The sequence below is a fragment of the Caloenas nicobarica genome, chromosome 7, assembly GCF_036013445.1.
Source record: "Caloenas nicobarica isolate bCalNic1 chromosome 7, bCalNic1.hap1, whole genome shotgun sequence".
NCBI lineage: Eukaryota > Metazoa > Chordata > Aves > Columbiformes > Columbidae > Caloenas > Caloenas nicobarica.
This window is the reverse complement of record NC_088251.1, coordinates 22,019,219-22,047,166: the sequence shown is the minus strand read 5'-3', so window position 1 is coordinate 22,047,166 and position 27,948 is coordinate 22,019,219. Positions and strand designations below refer to the sequence as shown.

The following is a 27,948-nucleotide window of genomic DNA, read 5'->3' as shown; positions in this document are numbered from 1 at the left end:
TAGCTCAACTTTTTTCACAATTTCTCATCCTTTCCCACCAAGAACATTAAAATTAGGGTGCAGGGTGGTGAAGTTTTGTTTTCCTTGCTAGGTCTCTAGTTTTCCCTTTCCTTTTTCTCTTCTTAATTCCCCCATTCCCTTCTTCCTCCTGATCCTTCTTGCTCACAGAGGTGGCAGAGTAACAGAGGGAACCAAGGAGAACTGGATTTCTGTAGCTTTGCCAAAGCTGAGGGAGCAAGTTACAGAATGGGGCAAGTAGGGGACGAAGGGAACACACGGATGGGAGTTGCAGTGCCTGAAAACCCAGCCTCATCTGTATCTGTATGTTTTGCAAAATCTAGCCCTTTACCTTCAAAGAATGCAAGTCTAGACAGTGTTCTCCATTTCAACACTGCAAATCTAGGCTTGTTATCTCTTCTTAAGGGAGATTAGCTCATCTACTACTGATTGATAGGAGTTTGGCTCCTAGCCTATAGGCCCAGGAGCTTTCACTAGCACCTTATTAATTGCTGAAAGGGAAGACCAAAGATGATTAGTAGCAGAACTAGTTCTCATCTCATCTATACCAAAAGGCTCTGTGACCAGGACTGCTGTTTAGTTCTAGAAAGGAATGTCTGCAGGCAGAAGAGGCTGCCACCCCTACCTTTTTAAACCTCAAAGCCTTCCTTGCCTTCCATCTTACCCTGGCTTCCTTGTGTTTTATTTTGCAACAGGTACCTCCAGAAGAACAAGGCAATTTGGCACCTTCCCAGGCAACTACGTGAAGCTTCTATACCTGTAAAATAACAGTGATCCCACTGTGGCAGTGATGGAGTTGTTTTCCAGATGGTGTTTTTAAACAGTGAAGAAACAGACAATTTATGAATGTAATAGTCAAGAGATGAGATGTGTTAGGAGGATGTGGTTATGTGGTACAGTATTGAGTTGAATGTGTAGCCCTGCTTCCACGGATTCAGGGTGTGATTTATTTGCTGAAGAGACAGTTTCTAGTTTACAGTGCTGCCTTTGTGTATTCCTCTCCCTTCCCAGCTAGAGTTCTGGTGATAACCTTAATTTGTATGGAGTACTTACCTCTGAGAAGGCTTCAGGGAAGCACACAGTATAGGTTTTGTTTGTGTGTTGAGCTATGATAGTGCTTTGGGGCAGCACGCAGCCTTGCAGCTGTTCCCTTTCACTGGCAAGGTGCAGGAGGCCAGGCTTTCTGCCTGGGTTCTGCCTCGCTCAAGTCTCACTTTGCTCTGCCTTCCACCTCCATAGCAAACCCTTCCTTCATGGCATGCACCTTAAGACGCAGCACAGGCAGAGGACCGCTGATATGGTTAAACTGCAGAGCTCTGTGCAAAAAAGGAGTTTGGGGCTGGTGATTTAATCCAGAGAGGTCAGCCAAAACAACGCAAACACGCAGAAGTCCCAAACCCTTTAATAATGTGTTACCTATCTCTGCAGGGTTTTTTTCTTCTGTGCAGGGGGGTGTGTGTGTGTGTGTGTGTGTGTGAGTGTACTGTGTGCACCAAAACAAACTGAGTCCTGTTTTCTAAAGAGAAATCAGCCTGGTTTGACATTTATCTGCACAAAGAATAGAACCAATAAACAAAACATCCATGAGAGCAAATACTGTTTATGAGTCCTATGGCCATTCACTTTCTCTGCTCCTGTTGCTGGCCCTAGAGGGTCGCACACTTTTTGAAGCATATGGTTTCAGATGAAGACTTTGCTTCCTTCCTGGCGTTAAATCTTAGAGGCTGTGATAAATCTGAGCAATGTATCACTGAGGGTGCCTTTTTTTTTCTTTTTGGTTACAGTGTTGATGGTAGGTCTCAAATATGTGTATTTTGGCTGCCTCTTAGTCAAACGAAAAAGTCTCATCAATTTGGAACGCTGTGTTTCCAACAGTTATTACCAGTTACATAGATTCATATTTCCTTGAGAAAACAACCATGGCTGTATGCTTGCCTGTAAATCCACTACGAATAGTCTTTTGATAGACATTTTGTTATGAAGAACAAGCCTAAACAAAACCAGTTCTGTCAGACTCTGCTTCCTACAGTTACCATACAAATAGCAAAGGGTTAGATTGCTATTTTGTCATAAGCCGTATTTAATAATATAAAATGCCTATTTTTATGCTGATGCTTTTATACAGATTTATTAAGAGTAACTACAACTAACTGTTAGCATGACTTGCAATGTTTTGATAAACTAGCCATGCTCCTGGGTTTGAAATCAAGTAGGCTTGTCTTCTGCCTAGGTCAGCAGAAGAGAAGACTCAGTGTCTCAGAAGTTTGACTGTAAATATGTATATTTAACTTTGTACAGACAATGTACTTACCTTGTATAGAAAAATAATTTAAACACATTCAGTGAAGGGAGGGAAAAAAAAGGCAGTTGTGGAAGGTTGGGAATTTTTCCACTTTTATTTAAATGATGGAATTCCATGTATGTTCACATAAAGAGTTTTAGCATGAAACATCGATTATGAAAGGGTTTCAGATATGACACAAAGCACCACTGTTTATTTTCTGTGGGAGATGCCTTTAATCCTGCAACTTATTTATGGGTTTGGTTTTCTGCTTTGGGTTTGCCCTCCAGTTATTTGCAGCAATATTTGGGCCTGTTGCTAAGATTGGATAACACCAAATTCATCTATCCAGCAAAGTAACATGATGATACTGACTGTATATAACATGCTCATTTAAAGGTTTATTTTTTGTTCTTGCTCTTGCCATTTTAAGTTACACACACACACACGCACACATACAAACCGCAACTTATTTTTGTGTTGATTTTTTGTTTCTTATTGCAGTGGATTACTATTTGGCAATTAATAAATGGAACTATTGAATTACTATTGTGTTCCTTTTATAAATTATTAAGTGAAGCCTGTTCCCGCTCATCCTGCAGCAATGCACTTTATAGCAGTGCCCCTCTGTGGCTGTGTCCATGCTGAGCAGTAGGTGTCTGCACCTGAGGATCCTGCTGTGACCTGACCTGCCCTCACTGGTTCTCCCTTCTGAGCCACAGGCAGGCCATGACTTTTTCTTGAAGAAACCAAAGTGTAAATGTAGAGAGAAGGCTGGTTTATACTCAGATCTCACTGTATGGTGGGGTGAGGGTGCAGCTGCTGTGGCACACATGCAGACCTGGGAGCTCAGGACCACACCCCAGTCCACTGGTTTACAAAGGGTCTTCATGACTCTCTCAGATGAGAAGACCACACAGGTTAATTAGGACAAGATACTACAAATGCCAACCTCTGTGGGAAGGGTTATCATTTGACGCTGGGTTTACATGTGCATTTTTAACCGTGACTTGGCTCAAAAGCCTCAAGACACTGACTTCTGTGGTAGCTGCACTCTGACCAGGCAGATACGCCTGCAGTGCTAATTCAAAGGGTTTGTGCAAGGTCTGTGATGAACACATCACATCTCCCAGCCCTGCTGCAGGAGAGCTAGCCAGGGTTCTTTTGGGTGTGCCTCGTGTGAAGGAACATTCCCCCCAGGAGCAGAGCGAGGGAAGCCCAGAGCTGAGCTGGTTGGTGGGCTTGCTGGTGCTCAGTTACGCACAAGTACCATGAAAGTGCACCCTGCACCTCTGCATGTCTGGGTCCTGTAGGCTGCCTGCGCAGAGCTGTGCCCACCCCAAAGGCTGGTCTTTTGTGAGGAGTTTAATGTCCTTGAAACCTGTACCTCAGACTGACCTAAAATTTGACATCAGATTTGAACTCTGTGGTAATGCAACCGGATGGCCAGGCAGACAGATACACATCGTGACTGCATTCACAGTGATTTTATGAAGTCGAATTATAAACAAGCCAATCCTAAACCCAAACTAGCAGGACAGCAAAAGCCTGAAGCTCTTTTACACATCCCTGGAAAGCACACAGACACAAGCCCCTTTTTCTGTTTCGCCGGTTACCTCATACAAAAAGGGCAGCATGACCACCGCTTTACTGCAGTCGCTAGCATCACTAGACCTTGTTTACAGTGCTGTGGCCAGGGAGGGGAGAAAGAGAGAATCATCTGTAGTTATTGAACCTTGATATTTACTGATGTCATTCTCTGTCCTAATATACTTGGTAAGGAATGAGCTAGAGATGCTTTTATAACTGCAGAAGCTGGGTGTGCAGAGAGGGGAAGAGGACCCAGTGGTGTGTCCCAGCTCTCTGGAAATCCCCTACACCTGGGGGAAAGGAGCTCTTAGTATCTCTTTCTTCACCACCGGAAGATGTGTAATGATGTGGTGGAAGAAGTACTGCTCTTTGATAGAGATGAGATTAATAGTCCAGATGCATGTACCTTCGGAGGAAACAATCTGTGAAATGACAAGTTACTGCAGGAAAAGGGAGGAAGCCAAGAAAGGGGGATTGCAGAGGCAAGGGTGTGCCTTGCAATGGGATTATTCGTGGCCACGTCTTGTAGGGCCAGCACTGGGGTGATCTGCCTCTTCCCGACTGGCTGACCACTCCATGCTCCCGGCTGCGGCTGAATCCCAGCTTCAGCAGCAGCCTTGTGCTCTGGCTCACTGATGTTCTGTGTTGCCTGAGCTGTGTATTAACTCCAGAATGTTTTCTGGAAAAGAAACTGACAAATTTTGTCAAAGGACTTTCTCCAACGCAGTTGTGTGTATCCACGCACACCGCTGCTTGCCCAGGTGCATGCACCATTAAACAGTTGCTTTATTTGCTAAATAAGCAGCAATGTTTGCGCTGTTTGTAAATACCAGCAGGGCTGCTGTAACCAACCTCTCCCGCCTGTCCACCAGCAGACCACTAGGGGTTTAACATGCAACTGGAACAACTATTTTTCCCGAATCACAGCTAATGAGGTTGGCTGAGAAACCAGTACAGAAGAATTCCTTCTTTTGTTGGCGGTACCAACAGGGGCTGCAGATAAACAAAACTGCCTAAAGCAGTGACAAATCAGAGCTAAATTAGGGCAAAGGTAATACCCTTCCCAGGCTCCGCCCTCGCTCATCCTCTCCCAGCTGGAAACGGCACGCAGAGCCGCTTAATTTTTATCGCCTCTATTAGGTTTCAGAGTTAACATCACATCAGGTTGGAGCAGGATGAGCCATGTTTGCCTGGGAGGTACCGCACCGGGGCAGTCGTGCTTGCGGCTGCCCGCCGGTGGTTCGCTTCGCGGCTGTGCTGCCTCCTGGCTGCGGGCAGCTCCGCCGGGGGTGGAGGTAAGAGGGGGCTCCGGACCGTCGCGGTTCGGAAGACCGAAATTCTCGTCCCCTGGCAGCGGCTCGGCCCCACGACCCCCGCCGGGCAGGTTTCACCTTCAAGCGCGGCGGGGCGGCTTTCTGCTCAGGAAAGGGGCAGCGGCCCGGCGGGGTCTGGGGAGCTCTGCCCCCGCCCGGGGCGGGACAGCCCGCCCGGTGGCGGCGGAGCCCGGGGAGGGGCCGGCGGCGGCGGGGCGGGCCGGGGGCGGGCCGGGCCGGGCCGGTGCAGGCGGCGGGGCTGTCGGGCGTCCCGCGAGGTGCAGCCGCGCACATGGGGACCCACCGGATCGTGCTGTCGGGCCCCGGGCCCTGGGGCTTCCGGCTGGTGGGCGGCCGGGACTTCGAGCAGCCCCTCACCATCTCCCGGGTAGGGCAAGGCGGCGGCCCCGGCGGGCGGGCGGTGCTGGGGGCCGGGGCCACCCGGGGCGGGTTCGGTGGGGCGGCGGGTCTGGGGGAAGCTGGGGCTGGCAGGTGGTATAAAGACAGGGCTGGCGACACAGCCGTGGCAGGAGTTTCTTTTCCTTTTTTCCCCCCTTTTTATTATCACTCGGTTTTAATACCTATGGAGAAATTCGTGGTGGCGCACGCAGCCCCTTAATCTGGCTTTGACCGGGGTCTCTGCTTCTTACCTACCCTCCCTCCTCACTTTGTCCATAGCAAACCTCTTACACAGGCAGAGGGAATCCCTTTTGCTCCTGCAAGCCCATAGTTTGGATTTTGGCAGCCCATGCTACAGGGAGCAGTCGCACGGAGGTGGTGTTGAATGCTCCCCTGCTTTCGCTTGCCATGTATAGTTAAAAGAAAAGCCTTTGTTTACAGAAGCCATATTAACTTAAGTGCCCCTACCTGTTGCTGTTATCAGTCCTTCTTACCCTCGCTTAAAGAAAAGTTAGGAAATTACGATTATAGTTTCACATCCAAAGAGTTTTAGTGGTGTAACTTGATTTTCTCTCCTCCACTCCAGCATTTGCCTGTGAAATATCAGGGTTGGGTTCAAAGTACTTTGCTTTTCTGTCCACATACTCACCTGCTCCCGCCCTGCTGCCACCTGCCTGGCTGCTCCTCAGAGGGAGCTGGGCCCTGCCAGGGACGGACAAAAAGCGAGGGCACGCATGGCCATCTTTTCCCATTCGGGGGCAATAAACCACAGACTCGCTGTCCCTCTGTGGCTCTGTGCGGGGTGTGCTGCTCAGCATCTTCTTGGGGCGGGCTGCTGACCTTCCCCCAGGGGAGGAGGAATTGCTCCGATTTCCAGCAATCCCTCTGCAAACCACGGGCAGCCCTAGGCTCTGCCGCCACCTCTGCGTGGCTTTCAAGTCCCCGTGGGCCCCAGGTGAGGAAGGGTGGCTGGAAGTGGGGCATACGAGGACTTGAACTTCTGTGTACTGCCCTCAAAAAACAGGATGGTGAAACTTGTGATTTTTCTAAATACCTCCTGCCATGGGGTCCCGCTGCCTGAAGTACCCCAGGTGCCACAGAGGAGGCTGCTGGCTCCAAAACGGCAGAGCTGGCGAGTGCTGTCAAACCCACAGAGGGGGGGAAATTTATTAGTTTTCTGTGTAATCTCTTTCAATTACAGTAATAATGCCTCATTCTTCTAAAGCATTTTTTGGACATGAAAGCAGCTTTAGCGTAGGGGAAGTGATATTTACTTCATTGTTATGGTAATTGTTGTCATTTCCTTCCAGTGAAAGGCTCTCAGGCAGAAGTGTGTCTGAAGTCCTACTTTGCTGCTCCTACCTCTTCTCCTTGGTCGCCTCTCTCAGTGCTTATGGGCACATACCAAGGGACATAGATCAGCAAAGCAGCAAAAATAACCACATCATGAGAAATTGTGACCCTGGAGACTAAAATGTAATAAATAGCCTCTCTGGTGGTGGTGACGTAAATGCTGACAATTGGCAGCTCTTATCACAGGTTTCTCCTGTGGCCCCTCTGACATTTTTAATTTCCCCTCCAAGACTTCAAGCCATTAATCTTTCCTGCGGTTTGCTCCTAAGGCTCCTGGGTTTGTCCTCTTGGCTCAGGAACAAAGCTCGCAGCAAGTCCCCCTTTCACCATGTAGAAAAAGATCTGGTCTGGTTTTGGCCAAAGAGTCTGATCCTCCTTGTGTGATGACTTTATGGGGCTATAACTTAATTTTTCTTCTTACTTATTGCATTTGGTACTTGTGCTCTGGCCAGAGAGCTTTTAGGGCATGCAGCCCTGCTCTCTTCACCGGATGGGGCGAGCTCTGGCCAAGGGTTATGAGGGCCTTGGTCCCAGCAAGGTGTGAGATGAAGGGGCTGCCTGAGGGGAATGGGAGGGTGGGGAGGCTGTAGCCTGTGATGGGAACATCACCCTGGGAGCCGGGGAGGATGTGGCCATCCCTCCCCAGCACTGTTATGTGTTTGCTTTGTGCTGCAGCATGTAGGCTGTAGGTCTGTGGCACCTGGCATCCATGATTGCACCACAGAGCAGCATCATCACGCCAGCTAGGAACATGGCAATTCATGTATGCCACGTGGGGGACAAGTCCCCTCCTGTCTGGCCAGTGGAGCCTGGCTCTGCTTCGTCCAGGGCTGCTCATCCTGTTGATGCACTGATGGGGACAAGCTGCTACTCCAGGTCTGTATTGGTGTGGTGGGATGCCAGGAGACAGACATCCATCCAGTCATGGGCCTGAACTGGGTGTCTCGCAGGTCTCTTTGAACCAAGGTGCCTGAATTCAGCCTGTGTTGCCAGCTTGGAGTTCAGATTTGGCTTCTGGCAGTGTCGTCCTCATTGGCGAGCTCTTGAGCTCGTCTTGGTCACCATTGTACCTCAGCTCCTTTCTGGTGTCTTTTGGCTTCTCAAGCTCCCCTCTGACATAAGGACAGTTTATCCCAGTCTTGCTGGTGGGAGGCAGCTCATTCCTCAGGGGGAGTCACTGGAGTTTGGTGCTGCTGTCCCAGGTCCAAGAAGGATGATGAGCACCAGTGCCATGAATGTGGGAGGCAACAGAGCAACCTGGCCAAGAGCTTCTGTCTGGCAGCGGCTGCATGTCACCAATGGCGAGTTGTGTCTTAGGAGAGCAGCAGATGAAAGATTATCGTATTTCCACAGCTGCTCTTGTCTTTTCTCACTGCCCTACCCCCTTTCCACTGGAACTATGTGTTCAAAAATGCTTTGGGCTCAAATACATCACAAGCATCTTCTTGTGCAAATGCTTCTGGTTTCTTGTTTGTGTTGGCCCAGTCTTCCCAGTGAGAACCAGGCATGGGGATTTCACAAGTGCTGCACATGAGACTTTATTGTGGAATCCCCTGTCTGTTCTGGAAGGATGCTTCACATATTTTTCTCATTTCTGTTTCTTTTTAAAACTGTAGGGTTATGGTGGACATTTTATTGCAGTCTTTGTTCATAAAAAAGCTTGTGTTGATCTGTGTAATGAACCCTAGACCAAAGCCTGCTGGATTGCCATACAGGAGTAGGAAAGACCTTTGTCTTTATCACCTTTTGGATGATACTATGCAGTGAGTCAATGAGGTAGAGCTTTTCCCAAATCCTTTCTGAGCTGTGGACGGACACACTGCAGGATAATAGTGTCTATGGACCTGCCCTGCGCACGGGGTAGTTCCCAGTCAAGTCACTGTGAGATTGGTGGAGGAAGCAAGCAACATGTTGCACAAGGAGGCACACCGATGCGGTGGAGCTGCTGAAAAGCAGCACTGTTGATAGACCCCATCCCCTTCCGTCCCTCAGGTAACATGAGCTTTTTCCTGTTTGGTTGCATTTGATTTTCATAAACATTGGGAGTTTCTGTTCCCAGTTGAATATATACATGGAACTGTCCAGTAAACCTTGTTCTTGAGATTGTTTTTGTAGTTTGTGCCAGTGATGCGTTGATCTTGAACATCTGACCCAAAATACAGGCAGAGGGGAATTTGCTCTATGTTTTGTCATGTCAGGAACCCCCAGCTCCATTAAGGAGGGGTGTCTGGCAAAGTCTGTGAAACAGGCCAAAGCTGGTGCACTTCTGTAGGTACGTTTTGTTATGAAACTGAGAATGTTTGCAATGAAAAGTGGTTTCCAGACAGTTGAGTTCTGCAAATATATTAAAAAGATGAAATCTCAACATGGCGGTTGTTGCTGATATCGACCACAGTAACATGAATTCATCCCTGTTTTGTGTGTTTTATCTATGCATGGTATTTTAAAAGCTCAGGATTTATAGCAAGTACAGAATTGGAACATAATCAGGTGTTTATTGCGTTTGGGGTGTTGGTTGTTTTTTGTTTTTAAGAATGACCCCCCGAGCCAGTTATTGACTTAAAACTTGCTTTAGTGATAAAGTGGGGCTTGATAGTCAAAGATCAGGCATGAGACTGAATGCTGTGGTGTGAAAAGGCATTGGATTTGACTTTGGTGCTGGCTGATGTCCTACCCCCGCTTGCAGCTGGTTGCCCCGTTAGGAAGCAGCCAAGCAAAGGTGTCCCAGAGCCGCCAGTGGGAGAAAGTCCCGGGGTACAGGATATCTTGCTAATGAGCCTCTCTTGTGGGGTCTGAGGGGTTCAGCGGGGTGAGTATGGAGACTGTCCTCCCTCGGGAGCGTGCCAGGGCTCAGCTGTGCTGGGCTGCAGCATCTCCCCCAGGAGGAAAGAAAGAAAAGTAACCTGCAAGGATGGTCTGAGCCACAGGGAGAGCCAGGGCTGGACAGGGAGGCCTCTGTGCCCAGCGGTGAGCTTGAATGCCTCCCCCTCTGCCAAAGGTCACATGGAGTGCAGTGGATGTGATAGGGTTTAGGGTTGGGCTGGCTCTGCTCCTCAGGCCAGACAGCCATGGCTGGTCCCCGCTGCACACACCTGTGGCTGTGATTCCTCTGCTGCCTGACTCAGATTTCATGCCGGTAACTGCAAATATGCTGGTGTTACATTTGGCTTGTGTTCTGAGGCTGGCTTGGCAGAAGGAGCCAGCTGGGAAAGCTGCTGGGGTTTATAGGAAGGTGAACGTAGCTTTGTGTTTCCTGCACTGATATTTTCTCCTGTGCTGTTGCTCCTGGCTGCCGGGCTGCTGGGGGATGCGGCAGCACCAGCCATGCCATATGGTGCTGCCTGGGGTGCCTGGCAGAGCTGCTCTGTACCCAGACATCTGATCAGTGCCTGCGGGATGCTGGTCATTAAGGTCACCTGCCAAGAGCTTCTGGCCCTTCAGAAGCAGCTGGGTTGACGTTTAGAGTATGGTATGACGCCTCGTGCCTTTGCTGCTGGGGGGAGTCTTGTCTGTCTGAGCATGTGGGGCATGGAGAGCACAGATTCACATCCCTAGTGATGTCTCTACAGTTAGTGTGAACTCTGGCAGCTTCTGGGGCTGGACCAGCCTGTGCTTCAAAGATGCAAATGTCTGCTGAAGAGATAAAGGACTTTTCTGATCTCCCTGACTACTGGGGTTTGGATGAGAAGAAATCATCCTGAATTGTAGTAAATGGAAAGCAGCAGAATTTTCTTGCAGTAAAGACAGAGCACTTTGGGGCATGGGACAGGCTTGATCTTTTTCCAGCCCTGTTTCTTGAGTCTGGAGGGTAGTTTTGTCTTTAAAAAAAACATTTAAAAGAATTAGAATCAAACACCTTCTGCCAGAGTTACTTCCAGGAGCAGTACCCTTACCTCTCCTATGAGCCAGATTTGCACTTTCTGCTGTTTAGCTTTTCAGACCAATTTGCCACAGGTTATGTGGTTCTTGATGCCACCAAAGTTTGGAGTACCCTTTCCTCTGTCCCTCTTCTTCGAGTCCAGCATCATTTGGTGGGCTACATCTGGCCTACCTTTTTCTTGAGGAGTTCTCCAAAGAACCTAAAGACAACTCAATGATGGAAGGGGATGTACCAGCCTTAATCCTATGTGAGAGCTTTAAGCCCCAGAGCTTAAATTGACAATGATAAATGTTGGACTTCTTTTGAGAAAGAGAGCCCTTTTTCTTCCCTAATCTGCTTGTTCCCAGGTGCCAAATTGTGTGGTTGCAAGCTGCCTGGTACCTTTCACCCTCAAAAATCACTTTATCTATCAAGAGATGTACTCAGGCTTGTAAAAATGCTTTGGTTTTGAATGGTGCAACATCAAAATAACTGCAGCAAATGGATTTGTTTTTCAGTATAAACAAAGAAATGAAAGGAAATCTTAACTGCATAAACAATTGATGTTGTTCTGGACAGTGACGCTGTCTCAGATGGATGCTGATTACTGGACATGTTTTATTTAGAGGATGAAATAAACCATCAGGAAAGGCTCAGCTGATGAGCAGCTCTATGTAATGTTTTTGAGGTCTTGTAAGAAATCTTTATACTTTTTTTTTTTTAATGTGGGGCATATTGCAAAGCAAGCTGTGGGGCTGAGTGACTCGACCATTGGTTGTGCATCTGAGCATATCATCTCACCTGTGTCTTTTTACATCGCCTTCCTGAGGTCAGCCCTCTGTACACTGTCTCTAATGCCTTTTCTGTGTGAACAATCCTCATTCTGGCCGTCAGCAGCAGGCGGGAGGTGATGGCAGGCAGGAGGGAGAGGGCGAGCTGGGCTGCCAGAGGGGCTTGTGCAGTGGGAGCCACAGCCCTGCTGGGGTGGCTGATGCTCAGGGTTTCCCCAGCCCGAGGCATGTCCCCCATCCTCTCTCCTGGTGACAGCGTGGCCTGGGCCAGCACCAAGCAGCTGGGGAGCTCTGGGCTGGAACGGTGTTGGACTGCGATGGTTCAGAGAGAAGTAGCAGCTTGAGAAGAAAGCCTCGTGGAGTTGCTTGCAAAGCACCAGCCTGTCGTTCCCCCTCCCCTAAAGAGAAGGGGTGGAGAACGTGCTTGCCTGAATTTTCTCATAGCCTCTGATCTCTGCTGACCCAGCTGCATGCTTTTGCTGGGAGAAACTGTGGCTGCTTAGCATAATACTCCAGCGCTGAGGACATTACTCATGGTAAAACAGCAGTGTGTGTGGGCAGGGAGGATTAATCTGAATGTCAGAGATGTCTAGTTGTCACTGGTGGCCTTAGAAGTATGTTGCTGCATGTCTGTTCTGTGCAGCAATGGGTTTTGCTCTCAAGCTCAGGTGCTGTTTGTCCAGATCTTTTTCTTGGCTGATGTTAATTTTCTGGTTTCTTATCTTTTCATTGCTCCTTGCGATGTGTGTCTAGGTATGGAGTGATGTGTGCTGCTAGAGGCTGCAGGGTCTGTGAGAACCTGTGAAGGGCTGATGGAGTGAGCAAGTAGTGTGCCTGAATGGAGGTGGGGAGAAGCCCAGAAGAAATCGAATGAACTTTAGACCTGCCCATCTGTCCTGACTCACATGGAGCTGCGTTATGCTGCTTTTCATAGAAATGCTGCCCACCCTTCCTCCTTCTCACTTGCTGTGGGCAGCAGCTTCTCTGAATATACCCATTGCTGCCTCTCGGATCCTCGCCTGCAGAAGGAAAAAAGGCACCATATGTCCCAGTCCAGGGACCATAAAACTTGTTAGGTAGTGTGTATGGTGGCGATTGCATCAAATGTAAAATGTGTTTGTCTTTGGCTAGCTCTGGGACAGACAGAAGTTTTACAAAGAGGGCCTGGGAGCTGGGTAAGCAGCCAAGTATGTCTTATTCTCTCTGCTAAATGGAAGTATTTTCTTTTCTATTGTACACACACTTGCCCGAAGACTAGCTGAAGATGTGATGTGTCATAGCAGAGTCCTTTGTTTGCTGCCCAGCTGCCAGTGCAAGCGGACAACAGCAGACAAACCATCAGGAACAGAAATCTGAACTTTGCAAAGTCCTGGTGGTGTTGGCAAGGTGGAGCCCAAAGTGTATGTGCAGGGAAGGGGAGGGCGGCAGGCAGACAGATAATTTTTCTACCCTTTTAATGATTGCAGAGCTTTATACATATGCATGTGTGTATGTGTACCCATGTGCATATGTACACAAAGCTTCACTTTGTAGTATAAGTAAATAATGTATGTTTTTTCTTCTATCCATACTAATCCTCAATCTGTGGGACCTCTTTAAAAAGAGGGGTCCAAGCCCGTAACTGGTCTAAACCCTTATCTACTACACTGAGCTTTGCATGAGTAAAGAACATAAGATAAGACCACAGATTATGGGGTTTATTTGTTTCTTCCATGTGCTGGCAAATATGTCTGAGCTGGTATCAGGGACTTAGTTTGATGTGTCTGAGCTGGTATCAGGGACCTAGTTTGATGTGTCTGGTTATAAGTATCTAGATTATTTCTGTAGTAGCCCAGATCTCTTACTCAGAGATGCCAGCCAAACAGAGCATCGCCACAGGCACACTCTGGTGAGCTCTGGGACCTATTTTGGATAAAGCATGAAGCAGTGCTGCTCAGCCTGTCCCAGCATTGTCTGTTCCACAGTGAAATAACCTAATGACAAACTGTTACGCAACTGCCTGGGAGCAATCACCACAAGGTAGGCATGGCTCCTTTCCAAAGGAAGTCATTGGGCATGATGCTACAAGGTGTGCAGAGCTTTATTCACCTGATGATAGTGTCACTGGAGCCGGGGTGCTCCTGGAGTCTTGTGATGTTGCCCATGTCCCCTCTGCCGGAGACTGCTCAACACCAGTGGGGAAGCCCAAGCCTATCAGGGAGCTCTTTTGAAGGAGACAAGAGGCCAATGCCTTCCCATGAGATGAAACTTGTGCAAAGCTGTGTTTGCAGGTTTTGTTCCTCACAGTGTCTTTCAGCCCTCCTTGCCTTCCAATACAGCAGTGTAGCTGATCTGCTCATTATTGGGTCACCTGCCTGTGCAAAGCGCTGCCTGCTGACTCCTCAGTCCCTGCAGGTGTCTGCTCCGTGCTCGGGAAAGGAGAGAGGCTGGTGCAAAGCTTTAAGTCATCTGAGGGGAGAGCAGGACCGAAGCAGCTTCAGGCAGTGCAACATCCACTGGATGCTTGTGAGCCTGAAACCTTTTGTTCTTTGGGTGTGTAAGCTGGCTGGCGTCTGTCAGTGCTCTGGGTGCTTCTGACTGTCCCCCTCCAGCCACATGTCTGCCCTGGCTGCTCCCCATGAACCAGGGAGGGATCTGACAAAAATAAAAGCAGGAAAAGGGCTTCCCAGTGGCAGGTCTCTGCTCCTCACTTAAAAACAGAAAAGCTTTTTGCTTTCCTGACTCAACCGGTAGGTGAGCAAATCTCCAAAGCAGCATTGGCAGCACTGAGATAAGCTCAGACCTTACTGCGAGGGGGGAAGGGAACGTTATTAGTAGCTATTAATCATCCTAAAAGGATGGGGGGATGGATTCCCTGCAGTACTGTGCCCTTGTGCAGGCATGTTTGCTATGAGCAATCCTGGCAGGAGTATGAGCTGGATGTTGCAGGGGAGTGGTTTGTGGAAGGTTGCATTTCACGGCAAGTTATTTCCAGAACTGAAGAAACTGGATTTTAAAACATGTTTCCTTTTGGCAGATTCACTAATCGTTTTCATTACAGTGCATCCTTGTGGCTTCCCCTTAGGGGAGAGGTTTATATGGTACCCGGCTGGATGTAATTACCCTTGTGCTACCCAGTGGCTCTTATCTGATGGAGAAGAGCACTCAAATTTCAAATTCCTCCGAACTGGACATGGAAGAGTAATGTGACACTGCAAGCGCTGGCAAGCACTGAGATGTTACAGTGAATGCCACTCGGTCATCCTGGTGGCTCTTGGGGCTTCTTCAGGAGGCTTCAATATTTCAGTGTCGCCGGCTGCTCTGGCTCAGCTGCTCCCTGTGGTACAGGATCATTTCTAGCAGCTTGCCACATGTTGTGTTGATTACCAGTCTTTAAATGCAAGCTGTGTGCCCGAGCCTCTGGCAGCGTTCCAGCCACGGTGTTAATCCACCATTATTCTTGACCCCTTGGCAGTCTTGTTTGATCAAAAATGAATCACAGTAATGGTGTGCTGAGCTCAGTGCTCCTCACAGGGGTGAGTGGTGTGCCCCTCGCCCTCCTTTGGCAGCAGAGGAAATAAAGGCAGTGAGAAACCAAGTGACTTGGTTAAGGCCCAGTGACCAGGAGAGGACCCACAATGTGTCTCCTGTGGCCTCTGGCCGGTGTAATGATGTCTTCATGGATCTGCCTCAGGGTTTCTGAAGCAGCAGCTCCCAAATCCGGTGGGACTGTGGTCCACCTCCAGTGCTCAAGATTTCTTCATCGCTGCTAGCTGTCCCTGTCACCAGGTTTACATGAAAGTGCTCTCTCAAGGCAATGGATCCAGTGGAGCAGCAGAAGGCTGCACTTGGTGGTCTTGTAGACCACCAGTCAGCTGCAGGGTGCAGCTTGGGAGATTATGATCTTCACATTTAAAGCAGATTTCCTATATCCGCCTGGTGGCTTGTCTGGTCTTTTCATTATCACTTCCTCTGTCAGTTTTTAGTCTGCTCACAGCACTAAAGTCGTGAGCAGGTAGACAGACACTATTTGGTTGACTCATCTGAAGGTCTTTGGGTTAATGTTGAGTACCTTGGTCAACCTGGACATCTGTGATACACATCTGTGTCCTTTCCTTTTCTGTGAAATACTGTCCGAGTAGAGGGGTGAAAAAAGCAAGGCATCTCATTGTCTTCCTTCTGGTTGAGGAAAATATCCCACTACAGCTGTGAGGAGATGTGCCGAACAGCCTTGGTTTTGGCCCAGGGAAAGCAGTGGTTGCAGCTAATGTGTGACACCTCTAGGAGGTGAGTGTTTCCCCAGGGGGAATGATTTGCCATCCAATCCCACATTAGGAGGACTCTCTCAATCTTGTGAACAATGTTTATGTCTGACAGCTCTGCTGCGTTTGCTCAGCTGCTTTCCAGCATGCTGAAACCTAATATGAATGTGTAGAATGAATACCGGTTGCAACAGAGTCATAAATGAGGTGTATCCCAGCCGCAAGGCATGTTTTAATCTATACTCGTGTCTGGGAGCAGTCCACTCTTCTCATTTCCTCTGCCTATTAAATAATTGATGAAAGCCCACAGTAATCATGCTCCTTCCACAAAGTCATTACAGCTGCACAAAATCTTATGTAGTGTTTACAAAGCCACAAGCAAATGTGACATTCTTCACCCTCTGCCCACGCAATAATTTTGGCCCAAAGAAGTCTCTGTTGTCAAGCAGAGACCTCTTCAGCAGTAGGGGAAAAATGAATGAGCCATTTAGCTTGAAAATGCCAAGTTTTAGTTAGGACCTTCCTTTTTCACAAGTGGTGTCATACTGGTGGTATTGCTGTGTAGTGTCTTCCGTCTGGGATCTTGGTGAGATTACCCCAAGCTCTTTCTCACCAGTCATTTCTCAGAGTGCAACACCTCTTTAGCAGTGCAGCAGCATATCTGGGAAACAAAGCACCAGGCATGGAGCGGAAAGGGAGATGTATATGGCAGAATGTATCAGGGTGAGCTTATGGTCAGGCTGGGGATGATGCTTCCACTTTTTCAGGAAGTATGGTCAGATTGTGATTTAAAGATGAAGTTTCTGATGCCTGTCTCCCTCCCAGTCTGCTTGTTAGATCAAGCACTGCTTTGGGATCGGTCTTGCTGAAGTCAGTGAGAGGCTGTTGCCCCCGTTCCTAGGCTAGAACAGATTAAAACTAAAGAAGCAATCAAAAATCTCGAGCCCAAACCTGTCTTCCAAGGAAGTAAGCAAATGAGATTGTGAGGCAGACAAAGGTGTTTGTGATTGGCATTAATAGTACTGCAATGACTTTGATACCCTTTATGTCACCTCTGTTTTAGAGGCTCAGACTTCTTGGCTGTCCTCAGCACCTTCTGTTTTGGAGACCACTTCTCTGTCCAGCAAAGAACAGAGTTTCTGTCTGCATGTTCTTGCTCTCCAGCATGAAACCAGTTGTCTTGAGTGAAAATACAATTTCTGTTATTTACCTCTTGTTTCCCCCAAGCTTCTCTCTATGGGTGCCAAAACAGAATTCTGCCCCTAACTTTAATACCAAGAGTATCCAAGAGGTCCAGATCCAGGTAGCTTTCTGCTAAGAATTTGCTTTCATTAGTTTTCACCTCCTTGCTTCCACGTACCAGCAGGCATGTCCTAAATGCTCCAGCTGTTTTTCAAATGTTGCTATGAAATGCTGCTCCCTGGAAATTCCATTCATTCTATTTGTTTTCTCTCAGGTGACTCCAGGTAGCAAAGCTGCAATAGCCAACTTATGTATAGGAGACCAGATCACGGCCATTGATGGAGTGAACACAGATAACATGACACACCTTGAGGCCCAGAACAAGATCAAGGGTTGTGCAGATGAACTAACTTTGACGGTCAGCAGGTACGTTGCTGAGCAAGACTGGAGGTGGGGAGAGGGAGGGTTGCGGGGTGGGCAGTAGCTGTGTTTTGGTTTGACAGCAGGCCTCTCTGGCTGGCTTGTTTAATTTGACCTCTTAGTGCTTTGTCTGGCCAGGCACTGGATTGCAAGAGGGAACTGCATTTCATCCTTTAATCCTAATGCTGCTTGCATTTGCTGCACTTTGACCTAATAAAAACAACTTTCCCAGTGAGGAATTGGCTGATAATTCATGGCAGAGGCTGTCAGCCTATTCTGTGGTTCCTGACAGCAAGAAATCAGACAGGTCTCATGAAAACTTCACTTATAGCGGAGGAGGTACAACCAGAGACGACCTTTCTTCCTGTTGCACTAGTTTAGCAGTTAAAATATATGGTTGTGTGTTGTCCAAGCTATTAATTGCCTAGTTTTTGCCATTCACAGACTCAGAAAGGTTGTACATTTTGGAGCCTCTTGATCAAACAGCACTGAGAGTGCTAAACACTGATGACCCAGGCTGCATCAAAGTGCCTGTCAGGCATTAATCTCTTGTGAGTCCTGAAAAAATAAAGGAAAGCGACAGCTGAGCCACAGTCTCTGTCATCAGTGTAGACCATGGGCTGGCTTCAGTCTTCCCACAGTCTCAAGCTGCAGAGCAGTGGACAGCTTCATTCCTTTCCCCACTCATGCTTTATTCTTGGGCAATCTTTGTACAGAGAAAAAATGCAGCCTGGGAAGGCAGGGGTCTGCTTTGCATTCACCCATTGCTTCTTAAAAGTACTGGAGCCTATTCTTTTGGGGTGCCTTGAGATTTAGCCTTCCTCTTGGTTTGAATTGCAGCCATGGGTACAAGCACTTCTTGAAGTCAGATGGTAGATGCATCATGGCATTTCTAGTTGCTCTGGAGTGAGTTTTTCCTCCCCGCAAAGTGATCGTACATCAGCTTCACGGCAGATGCAGGGGAAGTGCTTTCAGAAGCAGTGCACAAGCATGCCTTAAATGAAACAGTAGTTCAGTTGTCCAGGGCTTTTCTGTAAAAACGGAAGTCTTTTACTGTAACTTGGATAATGCCAGGAGTTCAGCAGGCATTTCCCAGTTTGGGAAGAAGTGATAGGACTTGGCCAAAAAAAAGCCTCACAATTAATTGAGGGAATTCACAGAGGGAAGAATAGAGCACAGTGCCGGCAGTATGAATGAGCGGTGAGCATTGCAGCAGCCTGTTAGCCCCAGAGTTTCTCATACTGACCTTTAACTTGTCAGCTGGTAATCTTCCTGCAAAGGAGTGATCCTTTTCCTTTGCAAAAAACCCGGTTGCTTGACTTAGTGAACCAGCGCCATGTGGTTCTGTCTGGGAGGGAGGAAGGGTGGCAAGAGCTCTTTCAGCCTGCAGGCAAGCTCACTCTTACAGATCATTGAGTCTGTAAAATGTGTTTGCTAATGTTAATTACAAAGTCATTAACTTTATAGCTACCCCATGCATGTTTCATCGGCCTTGGATGTGGAAGCTGCCTAGGGAGAGATTTCTAGCTGGTTGCGCTGCTGTGTAAAACCATGCAGGGGCTCTGAGTTAGTGCAACCCAACTCTTTCAAGGCCCCCTTTCAAGGAAGTAGTATGAGTGTGTGTTGGATGCTTCTGCTGTACTGATCAGTGAGTACTGCTGACAGAATGTTCAAAAGTGTCAAGACTACAAGTGGAAAGCAGTGATCTAACTACTTATCCACTTTAGGGTTTAGTATTGCTAATCATTGCTCTATGTAAAATCCATTTTAGTTGATTCTAGGGGACATTAAGGCTTCAAGAGGAGACTGGATGAATTCATGGAAGACAAATCTGTAAAGGGTATGGTATACCATGGCAGTATCTCTGCTGCAGAAAGCCCTTAAGCCGCAAGTAGCTAGAAGCTCAAAGAGTGTTTTAGGAAAGTACTGCGCTGTACTTGTCATCCTGTGCTTTTCTGTGGACCCAAGCAAACTTTATATGTGTGTGGTTTGCATCTGTGCAACCCTCTTTTAGTGGCAGGAGAGCAGTTAAAATGTCTTCATGTTTGTCTGGACTAATTATTTAAGAGAAGTGTAAATGCAGAGAATTGAAAGGACTTAAATGCTTCTGGTAAAGGAAATGCTGTTTGTACTTGATTGTGAGTATCAACAGCATTCCAATGTTTCCTGTTTCGGTATTTTCCTTAATGATGGTAACAGTCCAAAAATATTTCAGATCAGATTGTAGGCAGGAAATCTAGTCTAACACATGCCACTGTTAAAAATGGATCAAATTACTAGCTGAAGAAAACATGCCTGGTCTGTTTTTTCACCCAAAGGTGCAAATGTGTTAATTTCCTAGTATTTAAAACCAGCCACAAATTGCTTTCTCTGAAAATGCTTTTCTAAGTGGCACTGCCAGGTGCTTTGCTATTTGGTGCATGAACCAAGGTGGAAAGGTCTGTTTTCTGCCTCAAAAGTGGATGTTGAACAATGTTGGCGCATACACCAAACTCCTGCTGAACGTAGTGTTCAGCTCACCGCTCTCTTCTGAGCCTCTATTTGTTCACACATTTTGCTTTTTGTTTCAGAGTAGAGAGTGCTTTTAGAAATGTAGTGCTCAAGAAACCAAAGTAAAGGTTCCGTTATTGCTTTCAGTGGTGTAGAATCAAGCTCAGTACTATGGGTTTGTATGGTATGTGCAGAAAGACTGACCATCGGCAGGCCGTGTACATCAGTCAGCTCAAGACCACCTGGCTGCTAAACGGAGAAATTTCACAGACAGAGTTTTGAGTGTCTCCCATCCACAGGAAAAAGGAAGTTTTGGATCTTGAGTCATTGGGAAGAGCTACTTTTTTTTTTTTTTTTTTTCCCTTTTCCCCGCTTCAGTTAGGGTGTGTACATTGTAGCATTGACAATCTAGCAGACTGCACCCTTTCCAAGCATCTGATTTTCCTTTAATGGGAGTAAGCAGCAAGATGTGTCCAACAGACTGGAGAAAGTAATCAACTTCCTTTGGAAACTTAGTGTATTTTGGGAAAGACACTCTGACAAAGAAACTCAAAGAAGAGAAGGCTCAAGATAGACAAGTTCAATATTCACCTGATAGCCAAAAGATCCAGGCATCACCAATGTCACTGGTAATGCTCATGATGAATTTGCACACAGCTCTGCGTAGCTGTAGATATAAGAAAGCAAACAAACGCTCGTTGTATTGCATGTGCAAAAGCAGACAAATGCTCTTTGCAGCACAGGTGAAAATTATTTTTAAAACAAATGGCTCTTTGTGTGGTCATAGTCACCAAATGGATGGTGGAGCTGTGCTCATATGCAGCCCTGAACAACCCAAAAGTAAAGTATTTATGGTTTTTTGGGGGGTTTGTTTTGGGTTTTTTTTAAAAAAAGAAAAAACAAAAAGAAAAACAGAAAAGTGTTCCTACAGTGAGCCTGCCCTTCCCTCTATGTCTGGAGGCAGGTTGTGGGTGGTAATAAGAGAATATTTGTGAAAAGAGGTGGCAAACATGTAATCTCTTGTTCTGCTCCTCCTGTCCTTTTCTTCAAATTTCAAGCTGCTTTTCTGCTACTCTGCTGCCACCATATAATATGTTAAGGCACTTTTTGTTTGTTTGTTTGCAAACAGTCTGTTACTCTGCTAGAAATGTTGCCAAGGAATGAAGCTATGTATTTGTTCTTTGGAAAATGCTAGAGTCAGAGAAGTCAGATCTGCTACCAGCACATGTAAAAATGCATTGTCAGAAGGGATCATGTGTAGATGCTTATGAGGAAGGGGAGAGAAAGCATGTGTGTGATGTTACCTGCATTTTACTTGGTAGGTTCAGCTGCACTCTTGCTTGCTTCGTGTGCTCCCAGTTCTCAGCCATGGGGACTAATTGCACAAAGCCACAATAGGCTCGAATTTGTGTTCTAGGAAGTCAGTGGAATCCATTGACTCATTTAGGTTTGCTTTTTGCTTCCCTGCCAAGAAGAGTTTTCCAGCTCTGTCATCTTACTAATAATTCCTTTGGCCCTGGGAAAAGCCCGATGTGCTGCCTGCAGCTATATAAGGACACACAGATTGCCTGGCCCTCTGCACAGCACACCGCCTCTCCTGGGTGCGTGCCAGCAGCTTTTAGTAATGATTGGCATGTTCAAAGTCATTTTGGCAAGTCAAGCCTGGCATTTGCCTTGCTTTTACAGCCTCTTTGGTGAGGCAAAAGTAGTGAACCCTGTAGCTGGCTGGTAGAAGAACAGTGTGAGTCTGAGCAGTCAGGTGTGTGTTGTCCTTCGTGACTCTGGAATGAAACTGCTTGTGATAAACTTTGGTTACTTCTGCGTAGTTGGAGTTGCCCTTTTGGTTTTAGTGGTTGTGTGAAGATATGCCTGAATCACAAGGAGCAGAGGGACATGTGTGAAGAGGTGAATTTGGGGCCTCTTTTCTCAAGGAAGTTGTGACTTTCATTGCTGTTTGAATTGGCAACAGGCTGCATGCAGCCCAAGTATGGTTTTGCTTGCCAAAGTGAATATGTCCATTAATAGTGACTGCTCATGTTTAAATCCAAGTGCATGTACTTCACAGCTGGTGTAGCTAAAAGGCTGATTAAAAGATACCTTCCTGGTAGCCTGAAACTCTTGTAGTTAGTCTCTAAACATTTTTTAAATGCATGTCTAAAATTTTGGGAAGAGTTGAAAGAGGAATTCTTTACATCTTCCCTTGGTTTTCAGCTAGCAAACTTTGTGTTGCACGAGGAACTTCTCTGTCTTTATGGATTTAGTTGCTACTTTGATATCTGAGTCATATCCATCCCAGTGTTTGAAATGGGAATGTAAATGTTCCTTTTTTCTCTATGGAACTTATTTACGTAGTTCCTGGCACACAGAATTAGACCCTCATTTTCCAGCTCTGAGTTTTCCCTTGAAGCTATGGGCCAGCTCTGCATACAAAGCATTGATAGCAAAATCTAGGCTCTTGTAATGTTTATATTATACCATGTTCAAGGCAAACTTCTTGAGAAATGTTATATTTTGTAAATATCTCTCCAGATTCCTGCCTTGACTTGCGTGCAGTTTCCTTCCTCCCCTTCCGACCAGTACCTCCCTGTCCAAACTAGCATCAGAGAAATTCTTTCTAATCTTGGGTCTTGGTTTCTGCCTGGATGAAACAGCAAATCCATGGCTCACTGTCTCGGTTGCTCTCTCTCCTGTAGTAAGGAAACAGCATAGAAATGTAAACTGCAAGCATGATGAAGTTTGTATCCATGATATCCATGTGCCTGCAACTGATTTGCCTGGCACTTGTTCCCAGGCTTGTTTGAGTGTCATGGTTTTGTCTTCTCTTCTTGCACTGTTTGAGTATTGTTCTCTGCTGGAGTGTCATTTGAAAGAATATGCATTAGAAACCATATTCTAAAATAAATATTAATCAATTTAAGCAGGACTCTGTGGGATCCTACAGGGATGCTGCAGCCTGCTGGCTTTCACCCAAGACAGGGTGTGATTCCCCATCGGACTGCTGGACATCCAGCCTGCCACCCGTGGAGAGGCAGGTCTGGCAGCCCCGCTAGTGTGGCTGGGCTCTGTGGCAGGGGTACAGCCTTGCCGAGGGGAGCGTGGAGGTAGCTTTGTGGCTGGGGGTCTTCCCCCAAAATTTGGAAAAAATCCTCCAGAAAGTCACTAGTGTTCTACCTGTTGGAGCCTGCTGTGAACTGGAGGCACCATTGTCAAGGCGGGTTTGAGCTATCTGCTTTGGCACCTGTTCCTTGCTTCACATAAATGAGTTATGAAAATGTACAGATAAGATACAAACATGATGAGTCAAACCAATCCACCCAATCGTCTGTGCCTTGTGCCCGCTCTTCCCAGCCTTTCAGAAAATAAGTCATGGGGCAGCAGTGAGAGATAAGGTGAACATTTAGGTGCTCTTTTTCTTTCTCCTGCCATGCTTGAGTAAAAGTGCAGGCGGTGATGCTGGGAGCAGAGCCAGGACACCCTTGCAGAGAGCAGGCACCACAGGGGTCCTACTGATGACATGCAGACTGGGGGCTCCACAGGTGGTGCGGTGGGACGGGGCATGTGCCTTGGAAGCCCCGCTAAGCACAGCCAGGGAGAGCAAAGCCATCTCCTCTTTGTGGCTTTGCTGGGGCCATAAATGGGCTGTTGAGGGTGGCTGGCGGGCTCTGCTGCAGCTGTTGTGAGGACAAAGGGAAGCTTTATCCTCCCAGCCTTAGAGGGACAACCATGTGGGCTATTTAACCTTTGTGTTTGGATAACTTTTAAACTGGATTGAAAGTAAAGCCTGGAGTGACCTTGTTGCTTCCATTTATATCCTGTGACAGATCAGAATGGCAGCAGGCTGAGAAACAAACTTGTGCTTTTTACCTTGCTAATAAATAAGGGAGAAAAATCTGGTCAGAATACCCCACTGGCTGCAGTAGTTGGCCATAGCTGCCTCTCCTGCGCTGGAAACCAAGGTGCTGTGTCACCTCAGATGCACTGAGTAAGGGGCACTGGGACAAAAGCAAGGGCCCAGGGTGCTGGGGGGAGGTTTCTGTGCTGTGTTCATGTATTGACGTGCTCTAAGCTTAAATTTTCAGTCTGAATAAGACCTTTTGGTGCTTCTGAAACCTGATAATATTAAACTGCTGCAAAAGAAAATGTTGCCTCAAAAGTACTTAGATCACTGCTAGTGAGCACTGGTATGGGGATGCTTCATGCTAGAAATCAGGTGAAGCGTTTCATGCTCTCTGAACTCCTCTTTCATCTCCAGCCAATGTCCACTTGCTTACAGCCTGTCTGGCAGGGTGTTCAATTTCCATATGCTTTGCTGTGTCCCCTTTTTTTCCAGAGGTGATGAAACTCGGTCATATGTGATCTCCAAAGACTTTCAAGAAATAAGGCTTTGCGTTGGTCAACAGGATGCTCCCATCTGCAAACAGTCTTCAAGTGCAAAATACAGCCGTCATAGAGACGGCTGTGACTTTGTCAGGCTTGATAGCCATAATCTGGGTAAAATCACTGTTTCCCCAGGCACCTTAAAGCATGGGTTGCCAGAAGCAAGGAGGGAATGGTTGTTTTATACTCCTCTGGGGTATGTTGTCCACTCGGTACTGGCAGATGTTGACACAGGATGATCAGATTGGCACAGATCTGATCCCACACAGCTGTTACATTCATATTTGTTAGTCTGTGTGTACACCAGCTTGCCAGGCACCAGGATCTGGGTGACACAGGCTGAGTATCAGCACTGCAGCTGGGCCTGCAGGATGCAATAGCCTGGAGTCAAAGGTGTGCTGTAAAGGATGATATCTGGTGTGACCTGTGTCTTTGTACTTTCCTGTGAAAGGAGGTGCAGCACTGCAGACTTCATTCAGGGTTTCTTCCCTGTAAAGTCCAGAGTGTAATAGATGCAGTAGCAGGTCAATAAAATGTCTCCTCTTCCCTGAGTGAGAATGCTGCCTCTGTCTCCTCCCACTGAGCTACCCTCTGGATGGAAGTATTAAAATACTATTTATGCAGCAAACGTTTGGGATACACGCGTGCATCGCAGTTAAGTTTGGACTGTTTAAAAAATGTCCTGACATTGGAGGGCTTTTAGAGTAATGGTGCAGACCAGATTGAATGTACCATGGGTAGCTCTACACCCTGTTTCTCCATCCTTGTCAGTTTTATAAGCCTTTTCTGTTTAAAGTCTCCAGTTATCCAGTTAATTCTCAGTGGAAGCATTCCTGTTTTGCTAACTAAGTACTTAAATAGTAGCTGGCCCTGGACCCACTAATATCTAGGAAGTACATCTATCTGCAGTTTCAGATTCTACGAAGGGCTCCTGTCAAAACAGGACATTGTTTTCAAAACTCTTCCTAAGAGTTTATCAGCCATCTGGTTGCCGCCTGATGCAATGTTTAGCATTGAACAAGAGTTTTCATTCAGCAATATTGCAGCCGCTCATTCCCTCCTACTAAAAAATTTGGGGAAAGTGGCATTGTTTAGTCCATCTGAGATGCTAACTACTTTCTGTACTGCTGAGAAATGTAGGTAGCATATGTTTCCCACAGAGTATCTCAAGCAAATCTGAGCACTCTTCTTCTCCCTCACTGCTTGTTTGTCTGTTGTTCTTTGGGACATAGCAAAACTCCAGAATGATGATGGTAAAAGCGGTTGATTTTCGTCACAGATCTTGACTTGTGTTTCAGGCTGTTGTGAGTAATTGGGTCAGACCACAGACCAGCAAGGGTTATGTTGACTTTCTCTGACACATTATGTCATCTCAGTTCTTAGTCCTATTGCAGATTTGAATGCATCCAAAAGTATCTGTTTGTTCAGCATGGATACCACTGTATAAACAAGAAGGAAATTCCAGAGACCCACACTAAAAAAAATATTTCTAGCTTATCCAATGCAGCCCAACTTCAAGAACAAAATGTCCTCTCTCTAGTCAATACAGACGAGAATTGTTCCTCTTCCTGGCTACCCATAAAAGCTGAAATAAAGTAATCTGAATTGTCCCACTTAATTAAAGGATCTGCATCTAAGGCATATCTCCAGCTTCTGCTGTTGGGTGACCCTCAACTCTCCTACCTGGGTTGGAGCCCATGCGTGTTCTGTCACCAGTGGAGTCCCAAAGGATAAGCCAGGACAGTCACTGCTGAGATCCCATCTTTCTCCAAGGACCTGACACAGCATAACTAAGTCATCCAAGTTATGTGTCTAAAATAAGGCTATCTAGGTTTCTGATTTGGATAGTGCTGTATACAAAAGACTGGGTAAATGTTTTCAGTTGATTAACTTCATATCTTTTAATAACAATAATGATGCTCAGTGGTGAAAACAGATTAACTCTTCAAAATTTGTGTGTTGCAGAACGGAGTCAAAAGTCTGGTCGCCACTTGTAAATGAGGAGGGAAAGACACATCCTTACAAGATGAATCTGGCCTCTCAGCCGCAGGTAAGTAATGGAGGAGTATCTGCGTGCTCCTGTTCCTGCTTCCTCCTGTCCAACTTTGGAGCAGTTTCTGGCCTGATCCTCCAAGGAGCTGAGCGTGTGTCACTCCGTCAGTCGCACTGGGGATAGTGCTGTGCCCCATGCCACCCAGCAATCGTGCAGCCCTCGGAAACATTCGGAGACAGACTCCCTCCCTCGAGGTCAGAAGCCAGCTGTTGTGGAGAGCCAGCCGATGGCTGGCCAAGGGTAAGCTGCTTGGCTCCCAGGCGTTGTCTGCTGCCAGCTGCATGCTCACACCTACCGCAGGGCACAGAGGCACTGCAGAGGTGTGCCTCAGTAGATCATCGCTACCATTGTAAGCCTATTGATTTTCATAGATAAGAAAGGTCTTGAGAGGAGAGGAAAATTATTCACTCTTACTGTTTTCTGTTGGTTGCTTTCTTGTTGTTGTTGTTTTGGGTTTTTTTCCTCTTATTAGCAGTCTAGCTATGAGGAAGGTGGAAGAGAAACACGCTACCCTTTTATATTTTTATCTGTGGACAGATCTTGCAGCCTCTCTCTAGGAGGCTGGTTTTGTAACCTTTTGGCAGCCTTGCTTCATTGGTCTGCTACCTCTGTCATGTAAATGTAGTAATAACAGTGACCTGTGCGAGGGCATTTCCTGGGCTAGGTTTAGAGGATTACACTGCACAAATCTACAATAACTGCACTAAAATCAACGGCACTGCTCCAGATTTTCACTGGGGTAATGACATGGATTCTGGCCCTAGCACACATCCCATATGAGTCTTTCTAGCAATTAAGTAGAGATAAAACCAGTTTGACTCTGCGATTAATTTAGGGCTAACATGCCTGTTTGGGTTGGAAAGGACCTGAACCTGAAGTAGCACATGTGCAGCAACACCCTGCCCAGACCTTGGTCTGGGATCTGTCCATGCTCCCTCTCACGCCAAGCTGCTGTGTGTTGCTTGGCTTGAGAGTGTGATGCGGCATTCTCCAGGTATTTCAAAACTCAGCCAAAGCACAGTGTGAGACTGAGCCATTTGGACTTCGGTTGGACTGGGACCATGCAGTGACACCTGCCTGTGACACTGTTGAGCTGAGATCTGGTCTGTGTCTGCAAGGCTGCAGAGGGCTATTTAATTCAGCAGGAGACCAGATCCTAGAGACCAAGTCCCTAACTCAGCCATTAACCAGAATTTAGCTAAATGCCTTAGAATTAAACATAGGGCACTACATATGCCAGGCAGGAGTTCAGTGTAGCTCACTAAGCTTAGTTAACTGCAGTAAGAAACCTGTGGCTGCAGCTGCCCTGTTGCTAGCTGCACCACCAGGGTCACTGGGTAGAGATCCACTGCTCGTCAAGTACTAAACATAGGCTATTTTAATTAACTGATGCCGCCTCTTCCTTAAGCCCATTTGCTCTGGCAGTGTTAACCCTAGTCAATGGCTCTCCTTTAAGCAGCTGCCCCCTGGGTGGAGTGTTTGCATCTAAGTCAGCCCTGTGCTGTTTCAGGGAGCCTCTTGCAACTCAGCAGGAAACATGGGTGAGAGGGACTCAACCTTAACTTTCGTCTTTGACTTTAA

General features: G+C 47.0%; 2 protein-coding genes across 43 annotated transcripts in view; both read left to right on the top strand.

The window, feature by feature from the left end:
- The window catches only part of SORBS1 (sorbin and SH3 domain containing 1), a 148,026-nt gene extending 145,180 nt beyond the window's left edge, over window positions 1-2,846 (top strand). For all 41 annotated transcript variants that reach the window (XM_065638382.1, XM_065638383.1, XM_065638385.1 and 38 more), the window contains one exon: window positions 714-2,846. In XM_065638382.1, coding sequence (XP_065494454.1) covers window positions 714-781 — 68 coding nt within the window. In that variant the 3' untranslated portion in view covers window positions 782-2,846. The remainder of the gene's footprint in view (window positions 1-713) is intronic.
- A 2,203-nt stretch (window positions 2,847-5,049) lies between these two features.
- Window positions 5,050-27,948, top strand: part of PDLIM1 (PDZ and LIM domain 1) — a 41,696-nt gene continuing 18,797 nt past the window's right edge. Inside the window, exons 1-3 of one of the 2 annotated variants that reach the window (XM_065638483.1) lie at window positions 5,050-5,184; window positions 17,302-17,453; window positions 26,280-26,364. In XM_065638483.1, the coding sequence (XP_065494555.1) occupies window positions 5,065-5,184; window positions 17,302-17,453; window positions 26,280-26,364 (357 nt within the window). In that variant the 5' untranslated portion in view covers window positions 5,050-5,064. Of the gene's footprint in view, window positions 5,185-5,430; window positions 5,591-17,301; window positions 17,454-26,279; window positions 26,365-27,948 lie in introns of those variants that run through there. The other variant, XM_065638484.1, reaches the window with a different exon arrangement.